Genomic DNA, 21,449 nt, shown 5'->3' on the forward strand with positions numbered 1-21,449 from the left:
TTGTGCACTTGTTCCGCATTGGCAAGACACTGGAGGAGGTATCGATAGTGAGGCCACATAATCTGTTAAAATTCGCATCATCCTAAACGATGACTGCCACCAAAACTAGTCTATGGGTGGCCTTTAGCCTTAATCAAACCTAACCTAACCTAGTTATCGTATATACTCGTAGTACACACCATACACAGAGACATCACTAAATCAACTCAGCTCGTAACGCTAATGATTTAATTTAGTATAGTTAATAGCAATCATTGCAATTATTTAAAAAAAAAGTAATCACTTTAATATATTTTTCACTCAGTTATGCTTCAGAAAACATAAAAAAATGACCGTTTTCTCGATTTTCTGGTTTGCAGTTGCCAATTAGTATAGTATATACTTATGTAGTTCATATGTATTCAACTAGCCATCAAATAGCAATTTCTCTGCACAAGTATACCTCCAAAATGCTAACTAATTATACCTAGAAATATGTAATTGTATTTGAACAAAATTGTGAAAATTTGTTTTTCATCTATTGAAGCACGCTGAATTGAAATGACCTTTGGCAAGTGCCAATTGTAATACTGTCTAATTAGTCATGATGAATATGGCATTTAGTCTTTTGTTGTATTTCCAAAACAGCAAAATAAGTGTAGAAGTGTACTTAATATTTTCAAATTATCAATATCTTATAATTTAAATATTTAATTTAACAATTTCGCTAACATAACCCATACAATACTCTAGTGAAAGATCTATACATACATATGTATATAATACACATACAACTTTGCAGACTATTGATTAAACATGAAGTTATTACAATTTGGTATTTTTATTTTCATGTAACGTTTTTAAACAAAACAAAAATCATTCATAAAAAAAAAACAAAACTTCATTTTGATTTCAGCGCTTAAATTACGTAGTAAAAAAAACTTTTTGGAAACATTGGTAATTTTTACTAATATTTGGTTGCAAAATCATTATTTTTTATTACGTCGGCACATCTTCTTGGTATTGAGTTGCTAAGTTTCTTGGAGTCTATTGAGAAGTTCATCGCCATTTTAGGTTAGGCCTCGCTATGCGCCTGTTAACCAGGTCTTACAAGTACTCAATAGGGTTGAGACCTGGGGACTGTGATGGCTATTCCACAGCATTAACGTTGTTTGTTTCAAACCAAGACTTGACATATTTAGCCGTGAGCTTTGGGTCATTGTCCCGGTGGAAGACGTAACGCAGTGTCATTGCCCACTCAGCATGGGGAGCATGGCACTCCACAAATTAATAATTACATTAATTTTATAGAAGGTCTGTCGCAAAAGAAACAATTAGCATTTCAAATGAGTGTTTAAGGTCATTTTTCGGAATGCTCTTGAGAATATCGGTCGTTGCCTTTTGAATAGCTGAAATGTCCTGAAACCAGTGTCCTTTCATGGGCAAATGAAGTTTTCCCAAAAAGATAAAAATCACAGGGTGCCAGATCAGGTGAGTAGGGTGAGTGATTAATGGTTAATATGGATTTTTGTGTCAAAAAATCAGTGACAAGCGTCGACCGATGACACGGCGCTTTATCGTGCAACAGGCGCCAGGACCCGCCTAACGGTATTGTGATCGAGCACGACGAATGCGTGACAAAAGATGCTTCATAAAACCAAGCTAAAACACAGCATTAATCGTTTGGCCAGGTGGGACGAACTCTCGGTGTACAATACCCTCGAAATCGTAAAAACAAATCAGCATTGTCTTTATTTTTGACTTCTGAAAACGACCAACTTCTGATCGTCACAGAGGTCCTCATGACCTTCTTGGAATCGCTTAAACCACTCATGCACATTACGACGGGATAGGCACTGATCACGATAAAATTTTTTCATCATTTGAAATGTTTCAGTAAACGTTTTCCCCAAGCTTAAAACAAAATTTAATATTTGCTCTTTATTCAAAATGCATTTTACGACCGATGACCAAAAGCTGCTGTTACTTTTTGATCGATAACATCGATTGTAGTTATCCAATTGTCTTAAAACTTTTACGAAATGTTAACAAGAGATCAAACTTTTTATTCCATATACCCACCAATAGGTGGCGCAACCAGAAACAATTATGTTTAAAAAGTTCTGTTTCTTTTGCGACAGATCTTGCAGTAATGATTCTTGTGGATATTTGCAAATCTAAGAGTGTAATGATTTGTGATGGAAAATTTCAGGTTTTTTTTTCGTTAGTTGTACTATAAAATTGTATGTCCTTTGGCTCATGCATACATATGCATATACTGAAATATACATACATACATAGATTCCCAATTATTGTGCCAAAACCAACAACGCTAACCTATAATTTGGGCTTTACTTTTATTGAAATTAGTTTGCATTCAGAAAACTCAGAAAACTATAATTTAGTCAGCGTATTCTGGAGACATCGATGTAGCAAACTGGCTCTATAACATTCCTACATGTAAAAATACGCTATAAAGAACTTACCTACATGAATATACATATGCGAAATTTTTATACGCCAACTGCCTATGATCATCACAGCCAACCACAATCCGACTCAGCTCTGTTCGCCTGGCAGCGCTTGGCAAAACTTGCTTAACTGCTTAGCGCAGCAGCTTCTGGTTTAGAATCCACAATCAACACCAAAACTTAAAATATGCTTGCAGTTAATGAATATCACTCGCAAAGTACCAAAACTGGTCTATGCGTGGCTTATTGGCCTACCAGATTATCCATACCTAACCTAATGCATATCACTTCCTAACACAATTCTTAACATTTACTTTACACTTTTTGTTTATTATATTTAAATATTTCTTAATTTGATCACCAAACTTTATCGCTTCACTGCACAAATTTAAAATTCATTTCCGCTTTGACAGCTTCGTAAATATTTCAATATTGGCGATCAGCTGTTGCTTAAAAAAGCACGCACAGGGTGCTTCGCATTATTGCATTAAATTTTTTAAATCTTAAATTATAATATAATATGTTATAATATACATATTTTATAATTAATATTTTTTCTATGTAACAACAAAAGGTATTATTTAATAACACAAAGCAAATAACTACATTTTTTTTACGTATTTACCTAAGCTGCATTAATGATGGCAGAACTAACAACGTTTGCTTATTATAATTTTTCTGCTTTGTTGTTGAGGTTTTCTTTGGTATTTTACACTTAGTTTTGTTATAAGATTTTCTTTTGTTCTGTACTAAGGTCATACACACACACACTTTTTTCTACCAAAGAAAACTTAATAACAACAGTTGGCGTGATTAACTTGAATAAGCGCTTCCAACAAAAGAGTGCGAAGCAGAAAGTATTAAGCGTAAAATTTTAATTACAGCGCATGCTATATTTTCTAATAAGAAGAAAAATCAAAAGAGTAAAAAGAAATAAAAAGAAAATATAATAAGTGAAAATTATTTAAACAGTAAAAATTTGTCACTTTGTGCACCCTGTGAAAATGCATTGATGCTGTTGCGCAGTTTATATTCTTTTGACGTTTACATTTTTAAGTGAATTGTGCGCAATTACAATTTGAAATGCAATTAATTCAAATTTGTGGTAAAACGTGTAAAGTGCTATATAAATATAGATGAATTAAAAAATAAATTGTGGAAATAAAAATAATACAGTACAAAAGCGATTGTGCAACACTTGAATAAGAGAAGAAATTTGCCAGCTGAAGACAAGCAGCCGCTTGCCACAACTTTCTATGCAGCATTTAGTCACTTTAGGAGCACAACTTGCAACATTATGGTAAATCCCAGGAGAACTCAAAATTTAAATTTCATGATTGTATTGTTAAAATTGTTTATAATAATTCTATCTAACTCATTCGATCAAGTTCGTCATCAAAAATCATTTGACTGACTTTTATGTAAGTATGTATAGTATATCTATTTCCGAATCTGTTAATGTTGATGCATATTCCTGAAAAAAAAAACGCTTCAGTTCTGCCGTTATGTGGAAAAACACTTCCACCTTTAAATCTGCTCTGAAATGCTTCAGAAGTTCAAAAGAATATATGATTATTGCTTCCATATGTTAATCTGCAAAAAACCTCCAAAGGTACAGAAAATTAAACCGGATGCGTCTTTTAACGTAAATCCGGATTATCTCTCTTTTTGACTACACTGCTTCGCATTGAAGTGACAATCAGGAGAAGAGCAGCAGTAATGTATGAAGAAAGTAAGCAGTGATTCGCGCATAAATGTAAATGAATCTACTTATATGAAGCTTATGTATAAATAAATGAAATGCTTGAGTAGCATACTCCAGTACTCAGCGTATACATCTCTATAGTCTTACAAATGCAACAACCTACTGCCGTGGATATCAGTGAAACTGAAGCATATTTTTGCACGTCGAGCCTTTATGATATGTATACCCCATATATGTAAATATCTATATACTATATTGTGGGTAGTAGATTAACGGTGGCCATAGTTAGAGAGAGAACGGTAGAGTATTAAATAATCGGAATCGGCAGAATATCAAATAATCAGATCCATATCCTTATATAGTAGTTCCTACAACGCTGGCTTTGTATTTCAACCGTGACTGTTCGGTCCATTTGAATTAAAGTGACATTTTCTTAATGTAACATTTTTCCAGTTTAAGACACAAACCCCCACCTCAAGGGCTCAATTCAGTATTTAAATACTCCGAGAAATGTAATTAAAGCATAAATGATCTGTGTCAATGATTCTCGTTAATGAGTTTAGAACTGGCTGAGTACAAGACGGAGGTCTTACTCATTAGTACTAGAAAAGCGCAGGAAAATATATCTCTCAACATAGGGAACTGTGGGATTCATTCATAGCCATAACTAAGGTCTCTGAGCGTAAAATTAAACTCAGGGCTAAAATTTAAGAAGCACCTAGAGTATACTTCAGGTAGAGTGAATAAAATCCTAACCACCTTATCAAGAAAGATGACAAGTAACAGTCAGCATGCCACCCATTTACAACCAGTGTGACGAATTCGCACGAGTATACAAGTTATCAAAGCCGTCTAAAGGAGCCAAAAGAACTGATAGAACCAAAACCTTCATAATGAAGCAGCAACGATAGCAAACTTCACCCAGAAGACTGATATAAGACGTTTAATTGTGGACATGTGGACTTAGATTTCCACCTGATCCAAATATAGAAGCTACATGTAAAGACTGTGAAAATGGCAATCTAAATCATGACAAAACTGAGACATATAGAGCAGATTAGGCGTTCGTCAGCCCGAACCATAGAGAAAGCTTAACAGTCTTATCATTCCTACGAATTAACACTTATTCATGTTGAAGAGTCTTGTGTTGGTATAAGTTTAAATTTGCAGATTAAAGTGCCACATTTCGGCTTACGATACTTCTTCCTGCTTTAAACAAGACATTTATAATATCGAATAACCTTGACTACCGCAATATAAAAAAATATTTCTAACCAAAGTCTTAATGTGTTTACCTGCTCTTTACTTGCCTCAACTTGACATTGAATTCTGTTGCCTGCTCAATCCCACATTTTGAAGTACACGCACACATCAATTCCCTTTTCATCACTGCTCGAAGTTCATGCGCTCTACGTAGACTACACTTTCGCGTATTTTCATCATTTGTTGTTGCCTGTTTTTTCACCCACGAACATCTTCCGATTTTCCGTTCGCTTGAATGTGTCAAGGAAATTGAATTTTGCAAATTTTCCAATTGTTCGGCTGTTGAGTTTATGCGATTTGCCATTTTATTTTACATACGTTCTTACTTCCCGAGTCTAGTCAGCTGTTTGCGAGTAGACAATTTTCACGCTCTTCTCTTTACTCAGTATCTAGTATCTAGGTAAGCTAGTGAATTTAATTTATGACGAACCGCAGCCTGTGTGAACGTGTGATTCGCGAGGTTGAGGTTAGGTTAGATTAGGTTAAGGTTAAAAATGTTATCAATAAGACCATTTGGTTGGGATTATATATATTATATATTATATATATAAAAAATCTTATTTAAGACATTTTTTATACAGTTTTTAAATAAAATTACATTATTTCATGGTGTGACTATCACAACGTCCTCCTCTAGTGGTGCCGTGAACTCCTATATAACAGAGAAAATGACAACTGACGTACTGGCTTTCTTCTAAAAAGCTGCGCTGTCTATTTCTAATATCTTTTCCAACTGCTCAAGTTATTTATGAGAAGCTTCTTATGTAACCTGGATATTTTTATGTAAAAAAAACTAACTAAAGTTGTTTGTACAATATTTTTGAATAATACATAGATTTTAATCTTTGAGTCAGAGTCTTTAAAAATAAGTCTGCTCCAATTGGTGTGTTCGTGAACACGCACATTTACTGTCGGAGAACGTTTTAGCCGAATGATTTAAGTGTGTGAGTACTACCTGGTAATCGGTTTAAATTTTTTCTGAAACAATATTTGCGAAACTTTAACTCTTAACTTAAAATGAAATTCGTCAGCAGGCAAACAACAAATCAATGCAATTTATTCGTTTCATGTTACTGCAAACACGCCGAGTGATCCCCTGTAATTTCGTTACAGCATGCACAGCAGTTTAGGAATGTTATATATAATATTTGCGCATACAACAGAGCAGTTGTTGTCTCGTCATCACGAAGTAGGAGAACTGCACACTAAATGTTAATGCAATTTCATTTATGTTCGTTAACATTCTCTGTCTGATGGTCGGGTGTCGGTAAGTGCGCGTCGGTACGCGTTGCGATCAAAGTTTGTGAAATAGTAATAAATCAATCATTTATTATAGTTTTTTGAGTTATTTTTTTAAGTATTTGAATTTGTGAATGTAGAGTGATAAGTGTGTGTTAATAAATTAAAGTGAAAGTGTGCAAAAGCAATTTAGCAAAGCAGTGCACAATGTGTTGGCTTGGACAACATGTTTCAGCATGCTCGTGTGAAAATGTGCTTGTTTGTGCGCGTTATGAACGCGTAGTGAAGCTAAGTTTAGTGAGAAATGTATCAATATTGGTCATTAAAATTCGATTATAGCGTTTAAATTATCCGACGTATGTATGTATGTTTAATCGAAATAAATTAAATATGTGCAGGCAATAAAAGGTAAGGGTAACCATGTAATATGTACTTATGTAAGCACATACATACATACATACATACTTATGTATGTACATCCATCTTATATAAAAAAGGTTTGTAGTCATATGTAGAATATATGTTATATCTAAATAGTTAGATAGTTTTCCAGATTTCAACTCGTCTCGTCATCCTGATCGATCATATATGTATGTACATATATATAACCCTGTATCTATCTGGAATCGTTTTGGGGGATACATAAAGCCGTTAAGTGAACAAAACTATTATAGTCTGTAGCAACATGTTGCAAGAGTATAAAAAAGAACTGCCCAGACCTCGTTGTACTTATTAGGGTTAAAATTGTTAACTTACGCGTATTTTCGATTGATAGTGATCTAGAGATTTCTGATATTAGTGTAGTATTTAATTATTCGTTGGTCCAGAGTGATAGCCATATGGAAAATAAGACTTTACTAAACAATAGCACTCAATGACATCTCAGAATTTCGCTAGCGATAAGCGGCGAAAAGCGACGAAAAGCACAAATAGAATATTCTTCAATATTCTGTACAGTTATTTTGATAGTTATTGTCATTTCTTTGTTTGTTGTTTTTTTGTTCCATAATGTCTGAGCTGTAAACCATTTGGGTATACTAGAAGACTAAGCTTTGTGCAGCAAAATGTAATATCTACTTACCTTATTAATCCAATTTTATTCTTAAACTCGCCATTTTTATTTGCAAAAATATTATATTTCTTTACAGATAACAGATATACATATGAGCCATAACAATAATAAATTATCAAATATTTCAATTAAAAATATATTATCACTTCATTACTTTAACATTACATTTCACTATTCATTTACATACATACATATATCATCATTATTACCATTACTCAAAACCATTACTTCTCTTCGAAGAAAAAACATTACTTGTTCGCAACATTGTTTGAACTGACTGAAAACATGACCCAGATATGTTTTTGACACTGTCGAGTCTCATTCATAGAGTCAAGCGCCGGGAAACGCTTCTGAAAAGGTACAGCTTTATATACGTAATCGCTCCACTTGGTGCATTCTGGTGGACCAACAGCGCAAGAACTAAAAATAAAGAGAAAAAAATTGATTTGTAGAAAGGTCATATTGACATATAATTTGCTATATACAAGTAGACTCTTAGTCATTTCTTTGTTCTTCATTCTCATAAAAAAACCTTTGGTCGAGGATTCAGACTTTTTTGTCATACTTAATAATGTTCTAATTTGTTGGTTATGGTCTAATGGTTTAGGATTTACTTGTTAAATATGCTTTGTTTATGGACCCTGTATAAAATGTAACCAATTAAAAAAGCCATAAATTCGGTTTGAAAAATTAATTTTATTTATTTGAAAGTACAAAACACGTGAAAATTATCATAAATTCAGGACCAATTCACTTTTGCTCGATATAATCACATTTTGCCTTAACTCTGGCCTATATAAAGTCAAATGCATTGGATCAAACAACAACATTTCCGTAACCAAATTATTCAAGTGTTTTAAAATATAGTTATAGATATAACCTCAAAACTTGTGCGCAATCGTGATGTCATCTTACGAACTTCAAATATCATTAAGTGAGGAAATAGCAACATTTATACCACCAAAATGATACAATACATACATTACCTCAAATTAGTCAACAGCAATAGCATAGAAGCCGCAAATGCTACCATAAGTCAGATAATAAATAAAAAGGATCTAAAATAAATACTTAACTAAAAGTAAAAGAAAAACGAGACAAAAAAGATTTTATACGATTTTTATTCACAAATTTTAATACACCAAAAAGTCAAGGTACAAACCGAATACCGTCAAAAAAATGTCAAACAACATACGAAATTCAATAAAATAATGCCGTGACATGCCGTTATGTGTGACTAAAAAAACAAGCAGATAAAAGTCGTATTCTAAAGAACGACGAAAAGAGTAATCTCTCCATATACGCAAAACGACTGTACAACCTCTGTATGCTTTAGTTGTAAATTTGTCTACAACATAGATGTCGACGAAATAAAAGAGAAAACGGAGCAGAAAAGGAATTTGCAAATCAATTTCGGTCTGCCAGCTTAGTTTTGCGGAATGCCAAATGATTCAATAAATATTCGATTACTCAAATACTCGCGTGCTAAAGCAAAAGACCCAATAAGAAATTTTATCGCGCGAAAATTTATGCGGGCATTGAGTGGGTTAGGTTGGAGGTGCTATTGGTTAAAAATAGTGTTGTAGCCTAAAATTATAGCAAAAACTTGTTGTCAGTACCATTCCGACCACATTTTAGACGATTTATTCCAAATGGTCGCTAGACCATTAAGCATATTCTGAAAATATTTCTTTTAGTTTGGTCGCCTCGAATGTGAGAATATATGTATGAAGTTCAAATCAATATATTTACAATGGTTGAAAAGTCGTAGACGGAAACAGAACTTCTTTTGTACAATATTAGTCTGTAACTCAATACAAAATTTTAGCAAATTTCTAGCTTATAAAGCTTTAAAAAATATGAGGCGAGAAATAAGACGAGGTAGTCGCAATAGTTCCGTAACTCTTTTTTTCTCATCTCCATTTTTATACTCTCACAACAAGTTGCTAAGGAGAGTATTATAGTTTTGTTCACATAACGGTTGTTTGTAAGTCCTAAAACTAAAAGAGTCAGATATGGGGTTATATATACCAAAGTGATCAGGGTGACGAGTAGAGTTGAAATCCGGATGTCTGTCTGTCCGTCCGTCTGTCCGTCCGTCCGTGCAAGCTGTAACTTGAGTAAAAATTGAGATATCATGCTGAAACTTGGTACACGTATTTGTTGGCCCCATAAGAAGGTTAAGTTCGAAGATGGGCAAAATCGGCCAACTGCCACGCCCACAAAATGGCGAAAACCGAAAACCTATAAAGTGTCATAACTAATCCATAAATAAAGATATTAAAGTGAAATTTGGCACAAAGGATCGCATTAAGGAGGGGCATATGTGGACGTAATTTTTTTGGAAAAGTGGGCGTGGCCCCGCCCCCTACTAAGTTTTTTGTATATATCTCAGAAACTACTATAGCTATGTCAACCAAACTCTACAGAGCCGTTTCCTTCAGGCATATCCATAAATAGTTCAAAAATGGAAGAAATCGGATAATAACCACGCCCACTTCCCATACAAAGGTTATGTTGAAAATCACTAAAAGTGCGTTAACCGACTAACAAAAAACGTCAGAAACACTAAATTTTACGGAAAAAATGGCAGAAAGAAGCTGCACCCAAGCTTTTTTTAAAAATTGAAAATGGGCGTGGCGTCGCCCACTTATGGACCTAAAACCATATCTCAGGAACTCCTCGACCGATTTCAATGAAATTCGGTATATTATGTTTTCTTAACACCTTGATGACGTGTACGAAATAGGGGTGAAATCGGTTCACAACCACGCCTTCTTCCAATATAACGCTATTTTGAGTTCCATCTGATGCCTTTTCTGTATAATACGAGTACATACATAAGGAACCAATGATGATAGCGGAATAAAACTTTACAAAAATACGGTATTTGAAAAATATGTAAATGACGTATAATGAAATCTCGATTATAACTTTATCATGCGAGAGTATAAAATGTTCGGTGACACCCGAACTTAGCCCTTCCTTACTTGTCAGAAATCTGTTTAAAATGCGTAGTGTCGGCTCACATTGAGGAGAGGCTGGAATATCTTCATTTATTGAATTACCATTATTTAAAACTGAATCGCCAAGAAATTGCGATTGACAGTAAATTATTATTTTCAGTGCGAAGACTCGAGTATTCCTTGTTTATCGGTATTTCGATAGGCTTATATGAGCGAGAGCATTGCTTAGATAAAGCCTGGTTTTAAAGATCTTTACAAGTTGTTCAACCTTTTTTAGAAAACCTTAGGCTGAACACATAGTAAAATCAAGCGTAAATACATAAATATCATAGAGCTAAAAAAATAAGGTCTGCATTCCTATTCTATCAAAATTATAATTCCATGTTCTATTGTACTACATATGTATGTGCTTAGCCTTGAGGGTTGAGCGTGTTGCTTTGAAGGAACTTACTCGTTTTTAACATACATTGAACAAGTATAAGGTCGGCTTAGAAAAAGCTCTACCCTTATAAACAAGCTTAAGGGATCCATTTATATTATTAGTAAAATCTTTAGCGTGAGCACATAGTGAGTGACAGTTGCATAAAAATTATTGTATAATTTTCCATGTTTCTTTAAGTAATGTTGTAACTGTCGTCATTCATCGATTGCAATGATTATTGTCTTCTGGTCTACTATGTGTTCAGCCTTAGCTTATAAAAGTTTTGACCTGAAATAAGCTGTTGTCAGTTTCTGGAGCTGCTGCGCTGGTTGTGACATATTCTTTACGCGTTGAATATTCTGCACAGGGAATAGACGAAAGGCCATACATATCGATATCTCGCTATATGTACATATATTACATATATTTACACATGCACGTGTGTTTATTTATTGCTTTCGCCGTGTTGCTACATTTATTGCATACACGATTTGGCTTCCTAAATTGCTTTCTCGCCATTGCCACGCTTATGCATAGCTTACGAGCGAAAGCGGAAATGTTTTTCGCATCACTCTGCACAACTTTGCCGGAGCGACTATGAGTCTAAATTCTGTTTCGAGCCAGCGATTTTTAAAGCAAGGGTTTTAAAAAATCTTCGCCTTAAGCGGATAAGAATGAAACGTAGAATATTTCTCACGTAGGCGATTTTATTAAAAAAAATACACCTATATATATATATGTATATATAAGTATTCTTTTATTAACAACTGATTTGGTAGAAAAGTAATCACCTCTCGAAAAATGATCGATAGTGATATATGTACATAAATGAGTTGAACTTTGTTGGTCAGAAGCCGAAGTTTTCAAGTTTACAAGTTTACAATTTTAAGGTAGCTTTATAAATTTCAAAATAGCTCCAAGCTTAGTGCTTTCTTGACTAAACAGTCGCTGCCTTCTCATAGCTCTGATTAGCTATTGTCTTTGCTTTGAAAATTCCACACTGCCTTACTTAAAAAGCTGAATATCTCGAGAAGTATTAATGATAGCGATTTTGACCTAGGACTTTTTTGTAGCAAATAAAATTTCCTACAAGTTTGTCATGCACATTTTTTCTGTAGCTCTTGTCATTTATGAGATAAATACAAAAAAATGCGAATTTCATGGAAAAATCAGGTTTAGAGCACCGTACTACCTCGTCGGTGTGAGTTACGACTTTGTTGCGCGGGGCACTTTTGTAGAGTGAACAATTCTGAGAAATATGCGTCTAAAGTCAAAGCGATGCCATAAAACACCTCTGATCTGTAGGAATTTAAAGATACGAAATCACGATTGTAGTGTATTTTCTATGGAAAATTTTTAAATGCCTTCGTCTAGTCCTTAATGTTAATATTAAGGGCTGAAAATTTCAGGAAATTTTTTTTAGGGTATTTCCAAGGAAATTTCGTGCCGGGATTGAAAAAAATTAATAGTTCAAAAAAAACATCCTAATATACATACATACTTATGTATTAACCCATGATATTCGGACATGCTTAACTGAAATATAACCGGTTTTATAAACAAAGTCCTCAAAATGCTTCAGACCGACACAACGCCAACAAAACAAACATTCAATTTTTTCAACTTTCGACATAATTTGATGCTTTCATATTAAATTTATAAACACCAGTACAAGTTACATACTCACACTAATGCTTTCACACACCTACTCATGCTTTCACCTACCGGCGTGTATTTTATTGCGATTGTTCTTTGCTGTTTTTCATTGCCTTCAATCAATGAATTGGAAATCATTGTTTTGTTATATCCTTGTTTTGCTATGTGCTTTCGGCGAACATAAAAATATAAACAAGAAATATAGGCAATTTTTCATATACGATATAAAACAGTCTGCAGCGCCTGAAGGTATGCTACATACGTTTACCTTTTATATGCGTGTGAGTTTAATCAAATTATGGAGGATCTATGTATATTAAAGTGGTATCATTCAAGCTGAAAATAGCAATCACTATTTTAGCCGATGAATATTGCTCAAGTAAACAAATATGTTTTATGGCAAGCCGAAAAAATTAATAAATATTGTGTGTATGTATGTATGTACGTATGTATATGTATATTTAAATCATAAAACTAAATTTGATGTAATTTTGATTACAGAATGATAAAAAACGATATTTATGCATTTGACATTATATTATTGACTTTAAATTGAGTTCTTCCAAAGCTTAGAGCTCTTTGACTTTAAAAAGAATAGAGTTGCCACATACAAAATTGGTTACCTACACCAAAAATTAAAGTCGGTTATTTTACACTGTAATATATACTTAATTTGTTTACGCAAGACATCAAAAAAAAATATTTTAAGCACAATTTCGATGTGTAGAGTTGCCACCACGCTTGAAAAATTTCAAAAATTTTTTTACTCAGCTTATGCGGTTAACATTTGGGATACTTTTTTCTTTAATGCTTACATATTATAAGTTAATTTTTTGTGTATAATGTTGCCACCTTATTAAAATTAGTGCATTAGTTAAATATTCAATTTTTACACTGCATGTTAAACTGTTATTTTATATAATTAGTGTATATTATTTTAGAAATATTTTTACAAGGTTGCCACTTATTTCGAAAAAAATATTGAAAACTTAGCAAAAGAATAGCAAAAAAGACCATACAACTGTTTTGAATATATTTTGCAAATTTAAAAGATTCATAATATTCTAATAATTTTAGTGTTCGTTTGCTCATATGAATATTTAAGCAAGAGAAATGTAGAAAGTAATATTTAAAACTTAAAAAGGGTGGTCACTTACATATTTGATTAATGAGGTTGCCACCTGACCAAAATTAATAAAAAAAAAGTAAATATGAAATATTTAACCAGCAAGTTAAACTATTACTTTATATGATTAGTGCATATTATCTAAAGGTTGCCACTTATTTCGAAAATTAAAATTTAAAAATGTGTAAAAATTGCAAAAAAGTAAAAACTATTGGTTTCTATATTATTGATAAATTAAAATGTAATACATAAATTAATAATTTTGACTGAAGTTGCCACATATTTATCTTGCATAAAGTTGCACCAAGTACCATTTCTAATTTTAAGCTTAAAGTGTTGCGAAATGCTGATACATCTATATATAAAACATGTTTTAAGTTCAAAGTTGCAAACTAAATCAGAAAATAATTAAATAAATATTAAATTAAATAAATTGGAATTGAGTTTAGAAAAAAGGTTGTTTTGATCTTTAAATTTTCAGTTTTTTTTTGTTTCACCGTCCATACAATTTTCGACCTTTGCCAAGCAACACATACATACATAGCAGCTCGAAAAAGTTTAGAAAACTTCAAACTTAGCAAGGCAACCGGTAACAATAGAAGCACTTTCCCTCCCCAAATTTTTGCATAAATTGGGTATACACAAACTATTTTAAAGTACTTGCAAGTGGCGAAAAGTGTGTACAAAACTATGTAACAAACACACCAAAAATATTTACAAAGTACAACTAGTTAGGGAGGTAGAATAAATTTCGCTTTTTGTTAGAAAACGTAGGACGAAATGATGAAAATTATAGATAAGATGAAAAAATATATGAAAAAAACGGTTGCATGTCTATTTTTTATAAAATTAAAATGATTAAAAGTTAAAAACGTAGCTTATAGAGATTGTTTGAAAGTTATATGAAATGTTCATCATACGCCATGGCGCTATAATAACACCTAATTCATTCGTTTCAAAAGGCGTTTAGGAGAGCGGATAACATTTTTTATTATTGAATTTGACAATACATTTGTTAAGTTTAAATATAATTATTTTTTTATATCAGAGATATTTTTGTATTAAAGAACACTAAAAGCCTTAACATTGTTGCAGTAAGCAGGGTACTCTGCATGCTTCCTAAAATAACTATACCTAACTAGATATGTTTTCTTGAAGTATGTTGAAGCATAGAAGTAACATTTGTTTACTAATGTGGTACTAATTTTTAAGTTTTTTGTAGAATACCGAGATTTCGGGATATCTAAAAAAACTAATATTAACAGTAATCGTATAAATACATTTATTTTACTTAGTATTTATTAATCCCGAGTTTTTTCTTTGGAATCCCGAAATTTCGGGGCTATGAAAAAATAATTTAATGCTACCACCACTTTGCGTAGCTATACTTACGACAGTTAATTCAATGTTTTTGTGATACTGTCATGTTTTCGGTAAGCTGAAAGCTTAAAGACTGATGCTTAGGGTTGTAACGGGGATATTTGATTCCTTACATGTACATATGTATGTATAAGCGTTTTATAAGTATAAATTATGTATTTATATGATCTTAAATGCTAATTTTTACTCAAGGTAAACTAATTTGCTAATCCCAAACTATTTTATTGGAATCCCGAAATTTCGGGATTTTGAAAAATCAAGTTATTGTTGGCAGAACTTCGTAAAACCATAATTTTGATGTCTCAAAGATCTAAAACTCAACTAAGTTATTAATCCCGAAGTTCCTCTTTGGAATTCCGAGTTTCCGAAGTTTATTAAATGGAAAAATTTGGCTTCTTACTCAACAATTGAATGGATTATATACTCGGTCAGATCGAACCGAGGTAAAGCTAATCTACGTTTTGTTCAAAAGAGAATAGTTTTCAACTCAGCGCCTTCAAAACTATTTCGGTCTATTTAAAATATATTTGAGATTACAATATAAAATATCTCGAGAAAGCATTAAATTTCAGTAAAGGAAATATAGCTAGACACAAAATTAAACGTTACGTCCAAAAATGCTTCTTATATAGGCAAGTAAGGTATACCAAAAGCGTTCAGGGGGCATTTTAATTTGCTCCTTTGCTTTCAATTAAATCAGATTTTCCATGCCACCCAGTGCGTTTAATGTGTGACGCTGCTTAAAGTAGAATGACTAATGGACTAATTAGTCCATTAAAAGTTATCGCAAATGTTGTGAAAGTTCTTGAATATTGCGTGGCGCTAAACCCACTAAGCATGCGTGCTATTTGTTGTATACTATTAGGCGCCTCTACTTGAAAGTTTCTCTAACGCAATAGATAAACGGCGCTAACAGGAAGTGCGTGTTTTTAATTAAAACTTTAAAAACAAAATAATTGTTTAGCATATGTTTAGGCACTTAACTAGAGTTACCGTTATGGTTACACCTATTATGTTTGAGTGATTTGTTACCATTTGCGTTCTTGTGGCGGTGTGTATAATGTATTATTGGATATTAAGAAATCTGCACGAAGCACAAAAGACGACTTTCAATGGAGGCATAATATATTTTTAAATTATAATTGGTCAATTGGCCCAATACTATGCTTTGGAATGTCTGCTGCGCCTCTAAAAACATGTATCTAAACCTAATCTTCAATTTTAGCACATTTATATTAGATGTACAGTCATTTTAATATCATCATAATTCAAATGTGTATATTCTGTTATTACCTACAGCCTAAAAATTAAGACTGTGAGTGCAAAATTTATGGGTTATCCTGGCAATGTTCTAAATATTTGTATACAATAGTAATAACTTTCGGAAGTTGTTGGCACTAAAACACTCACCTGAGCAAAACTGCAAGTTATAATCAACAAGGCTTAAGTAAATAGAGGTGTTAGACAGCTTATATAAAAATAAAATCTGCATTTAAAGTTTGCATACACTTAAACAAGTATTTAAAATGGCAGCTAATTTTGTAATACACGCAAGCATGTTTTTAGGCGCTAAAGCCATAAAACCCGTACTTTACTGAGAATTTGTTATTAAAAGTTTCAATTACGAAAATTTTGAAACAAATAAGCTGAATTGCTGATGGCTGCTGGAGAAAAACTAATGTGTATTGATTTTTGAGGCATACACTTAGGCTGATTTGAATTAATTTTTATTATTAGACATGCAAATCAGTAAATACTTGTTTACAAACAATATAAAACAAGAAAGAAAAGTGTGATGCATAAATATATGCAGCATAGTACATTTTCTGAAGACATTAATATTAATTTTGAGCCAAAAAATATGCTAGATTATGTAAAGAAGATACAAAATTTGCAGTGCAGCATAAATAAGCTTGAAAAGTTTGCTAAGTACAAACAAAATTGACGAGAACTCTTTTTTTTCGATGGAAAGCAGTTATTTTATATCACATGAAGCATACTAATAGGCGTTCATGTATAATTAAAACTTTTGAATGCTTTCACCATTAAAAATTTGTAGACGAACTATGTTTTTGCATAATTTATAAGCGAGCATATTGCGCGCAAAATATAAAACAGTAACATTCCAAATAAATTACGCGCCAAAAAGTATGCTATGATTTTTGGTATAGAAGCTTGAAATGTGTATGCAATGTTTGATCACAACTTGTTACTAAAATTTTTGATTTAAAGCATGTGTACCCAACTTTTTCTTTATTTAAAATGAATAGAAGCATACTTCAAGGCTAACAATTAAAAGACAAGGCGTGCATGGAAATTTGAGGAAAACACAATACGCCTATACAAGCGCGACATAAAAATGTTAATAAACAAACATTTGTTTTTCAGTGTTAAGCCAAAAACCGCAAACTTTGTTTGTGGCGCTGAAGCTTGCTATTGCCGCATTGGTGGGTCATTCAATAAATTGCTACAATGTTGATGGAATCACTAGTTTGATAGTGTGCGTTACGATTTTGTGACTTTAAATCGTTATTGGTTTTTAACACAGCTTAAGGAAAAGTAAAAATTACAAAACTTATTTGAAAAAAAAAACTTAAATTAAAGCGCGCTTTTGGGGGTTAAAATACAAAATATAAAATCTTAGCACACACATATACGCGGAAAAAGTCGTAAAAACTGCTGCAGCTAAGAAGTGGGTGGACCGTAAAAGTTATGCTAGAGCACATAAATCACGCGCCGTGGTGCACATGTGTGTGTGTGTATTAATATTTATGAAATTTTAACTCTTAATACAAAAAATAATGATACAAAACTCATTGAAAAAAACTAAACAATTTCAAATTCATTTATTAAAAATAAGAAGAAAATATATATTTTTTTAATTAAATTAATTTAAAAATATGTCTTTATTTATTTATATTTGAAAAAAAATGTTTGTTTTTCAACGAATTTGATGTTATTAATTTTTTAACTTAAAATTACAGATTTTTTAGCAAGTAATGGTTAAATTAATTTTCTCTCCTTTTAACTGTAATTGGAGATTTTCTATGATAATACTCAGTTGGACAATAACGAATTTGCTTAAAATTCGAGCACTAAAATATAAAAAATAATTAAAATTATCAAAAAAAAATTATTTAAGATAAATTTGGAGAATTTCCACGTTAAAACGGTTAAAGCTCTTTTCAACATAAAAGTGTGGCCTATGAAAATACCAGATTTAATTTGAACTTTTACACTACACTTGAGATTCGATTTTTTTCCACATTCCTGCATTTATAAGCACTTCACCTGTCCTGCGCAACAATAGCATTCCCAATAGCAACCAACAACAGCAACAAAAATGGACTGTCACATTCGCAAAACATCTCAAGTTTTACGCACCATTAAATTTACAGAAGTCAGGCTGTCACAACGAATGTCGTGCTGCATAAGAGTGTCTCATGGTAGCGGTGGCGTATACGTAACATTTCCCCAATGCAAGCAAGTCGTTGTGGAATGGCAACGAGTGTGACAACTTCGAGTGAGTGTGCGAGACGGAGTGTATTGGTATTGAGTATTGGTGTGAATCTATGACTTTATGAGTATTTAGATGTGAGTATACCTGGGTATTCGTGTATATGTGCCAATAGGAAGCATATATATTCATATGCCTGTTAAACAAATTAACATTAATGTCATATAGGAGAAATGTAGCCACGTAACAATAAAATGTGGCAGCACAGACTATTTGGTATGTTGTGTTTTACGCACGAAACTTGTTGTTGCCTTGAATCATTTGAAGTGCAAGGAGTAAACACTTACCATTTCTACTTCTGTTTAACTTTTCGCGGTTTATCTTATGTAGCCTGAAATTTTACACTGGTTGTTATAAAAAGGATATTGCTGCAACTACCTAGAGTGAATTTTACCGTTTCTAGTTCAATACATTCTGTGTAACATGACTCTTATTATGTTCCGTTTCCATTGTAATTTTTTATTCCTTTCCGTGGACAAAAGATTTGCGGAAGCAGTCGAAAGGAAACAAAAATTGTTCGGAAAACCGGAAAAAATTTATTTATAAATTTCCACTACTGCAGAGAGCAGAACAGCTGGACAGGGAGTAACAAGTTCCTGTTTCTTTATCCGCATTACTTTCTCTAGCTTTAGCTTACCAAAAGTGGATTTACTCGAAGGAACCGGAAATAATGCTTCAAAAACTGGTATACAGTGTACTACCGATTTCCTGAATAATTTCTGTGCACAGTTTAAAACTTCGGCTTTGAAACCCAAAATATGGTACCGTTACTTTCTTTCCGGTTTGTATATATGCTCACATTCGGCCCTAACTATGTTGCGATGCCGTAATAACTTTGTTTCCGGTTTACAACTTCTAGCTTGGCTTTCATACTGAAAATATGAGACCGCTATTTTAGATCTGTGATTCTTAGATGTCGATTCTTAAGCACTAGTTCCCTTATTTGATTGATGTTTTGATCAGCACTTAATATTAATGGCTGTCCTGAACACTTGCTCGCGATAAACAATTTTCACCAAAAATTTCATCTGCCGAGCAGCGGAGATAAGGCTGGTGTTGTGTTGTCAATATGGACGATTAGTGCGCCAATACCACTAAGCGTTGTGGGCGCTGATGTGAGCGCCGCGGTCAGTGGTGGTGAGGCGCTTTGATTGCTAATGAGCGCGGCGAAGTTCCCCGGGACATTGGATACACACGGCTGCGATAGATGACGCGTACACCCATTTTGACTGAAGCGCGCGCCGGTGGAATTTCCCACCAGTTTTATAAGCTGAAAGTAAAGGAAAGAAATTTATAAATTGATCGTACTATAAATAGGTCAAGTGCAGGGCGCTGGGAGTAAGTCGAAAGTAATCGATAAGCGTAAATCAATTGCTGCGTGGCAAAGTAGCACTGCCGTTTTGGAGAGCGCAAGAAACAGGGCGTTGGTGTGTTAGCGTATAAAAAATGGCTTGTTGAAAAAATACCGTTGCGTGCAGTTAACGAGGCATTCAAATGGCCTATAGCCTTTAATGGGCTTTTAAGCGGCTTACGGTTACACACCGGCGGCTGTGTTCTCTTTATTCTTATGCCTGCCAAACTCTCCTAGGCGTAACTGTTTGTAAATATTAGCAGCAGCCGCAGTGCGCTGTTATGTTTGCGGTCTATGGTCACCTGAGCTCTGGCATTTCGCTACATTTGCGCACCCACAATGCATGCCACCACAAAGCAGGTGCAATTAGGCGTTCTGCTATCGACGTTGTCACAAGTTTTTGCACTAGATTGCTAGGTTCAACTTCCAACTGGCTCTTTTCAAAGAGCTGCAGCTGTGTACGTCAAATGCAAAGGCTAGCAAAGCCAAAAGACCGAAACTCGTAAAATACGCAATTCTGCGTGAATATGTGTGTTCGGTGTACCGTATAAATGCCGGTGACACGACAATATGTGCTCACATATACGAAATTTGTAGTTTCTTCTGCCGTGCATGCAATTTTGTTAACTAGAGACTCTTTTTGTGCTTTGCGCTTGGTGTAAGGATAAGCAGTGGAAACTGTGCTCCAAAGCTTTGAGCTCTGCTGTCATGTTGTAAATTTGCTTAAATTAAGTAGAGCTAATACACTTAGATTAGATGGCTTTCAGCGTAGACTTGCCAATGCGGCACAAGTAGGCAAGAGATGCTCCACTCTTTCCTTGTTGCCTTGCTCTAGACATTTTCTGCAGTCTCCTTGAACTGTTAGCACCATTCTAGGCGCCTCCAGAGAATGACCAGCTGGTATTCCGATCATATTCCTTTAGTCTCTTCTATCAAATACCAATACAAATTTTGTGTACTTCCGATCTACCGCTTTGCACATAACTCTTGCAGTTTTGCTCCCAGGTAGCTCGTTCCATCGGGTTCTGATTTTCTTTACCATGCTTCTGTCCAGATCGTCGTATAGACAACGCATAAGTTTCTCAATGCTCGTCCACTATTGCATTGCCCTAGATGCCTTTGTGGCCTGGCAGCCAGTAGACGTGCAGTTGCTTGTTTCTGGCAACACCTCCCACTGCTGCCCTGCTTCCCAAGACACTGCTTGTCGGTTTGCGATACGAAGTTACTGCCTTGAGTGCTACTTCGCTGTTTGCGTCGATGTTACGTAGATGTCGACTAAAATTACAGTTATGTCTAGCATATA

The 21,449-nt window shown here is 33.7% G+C and overlaps 1 protein-coding gene across 2 annotated transcripts in view; it reads right to left on the reverse strand.

The window, feature by feature from the left end:
* Positions 1–7,876: 7,876 nt before the first annotated feature.
* LOC120775532 overlaps positions 7,877–21,449 on the reverse strand; it is a 91,779-nt gene continuing 78,206 nt past the window's right edge. For both annotated transcript variants that reach the window (XR_005705336.1, XM_040105753.1), the window contains exon 2: positions 7,877–8,149. Coding sequence is in view for 1 of the 2 variants with exons in the window: in XM_040105753.1 (XP_039961687.1) it covers positions 7,978–8,149 (172 nt within the window). In the remaining variant the exon portion in view is untranslated. The remainder of the gene's footprint in view (positions 8,150–21,449) is intronic.

Source organism: Bactrocera tryoni, chromosome 4 (assembly GCF_016617805.1).
Source record: "Bactrocera tryoni isolate S06 chromosome 4, CSIRO_BtryS06_freeze2, whole genome shotgun sequence".
Taxonomy (NCBI): Eukaryota; Metazoa; Arthropoda; class Insecta; order Diptera; family Tephritidae; genus Bactrocera; species Bactrocera tryoni.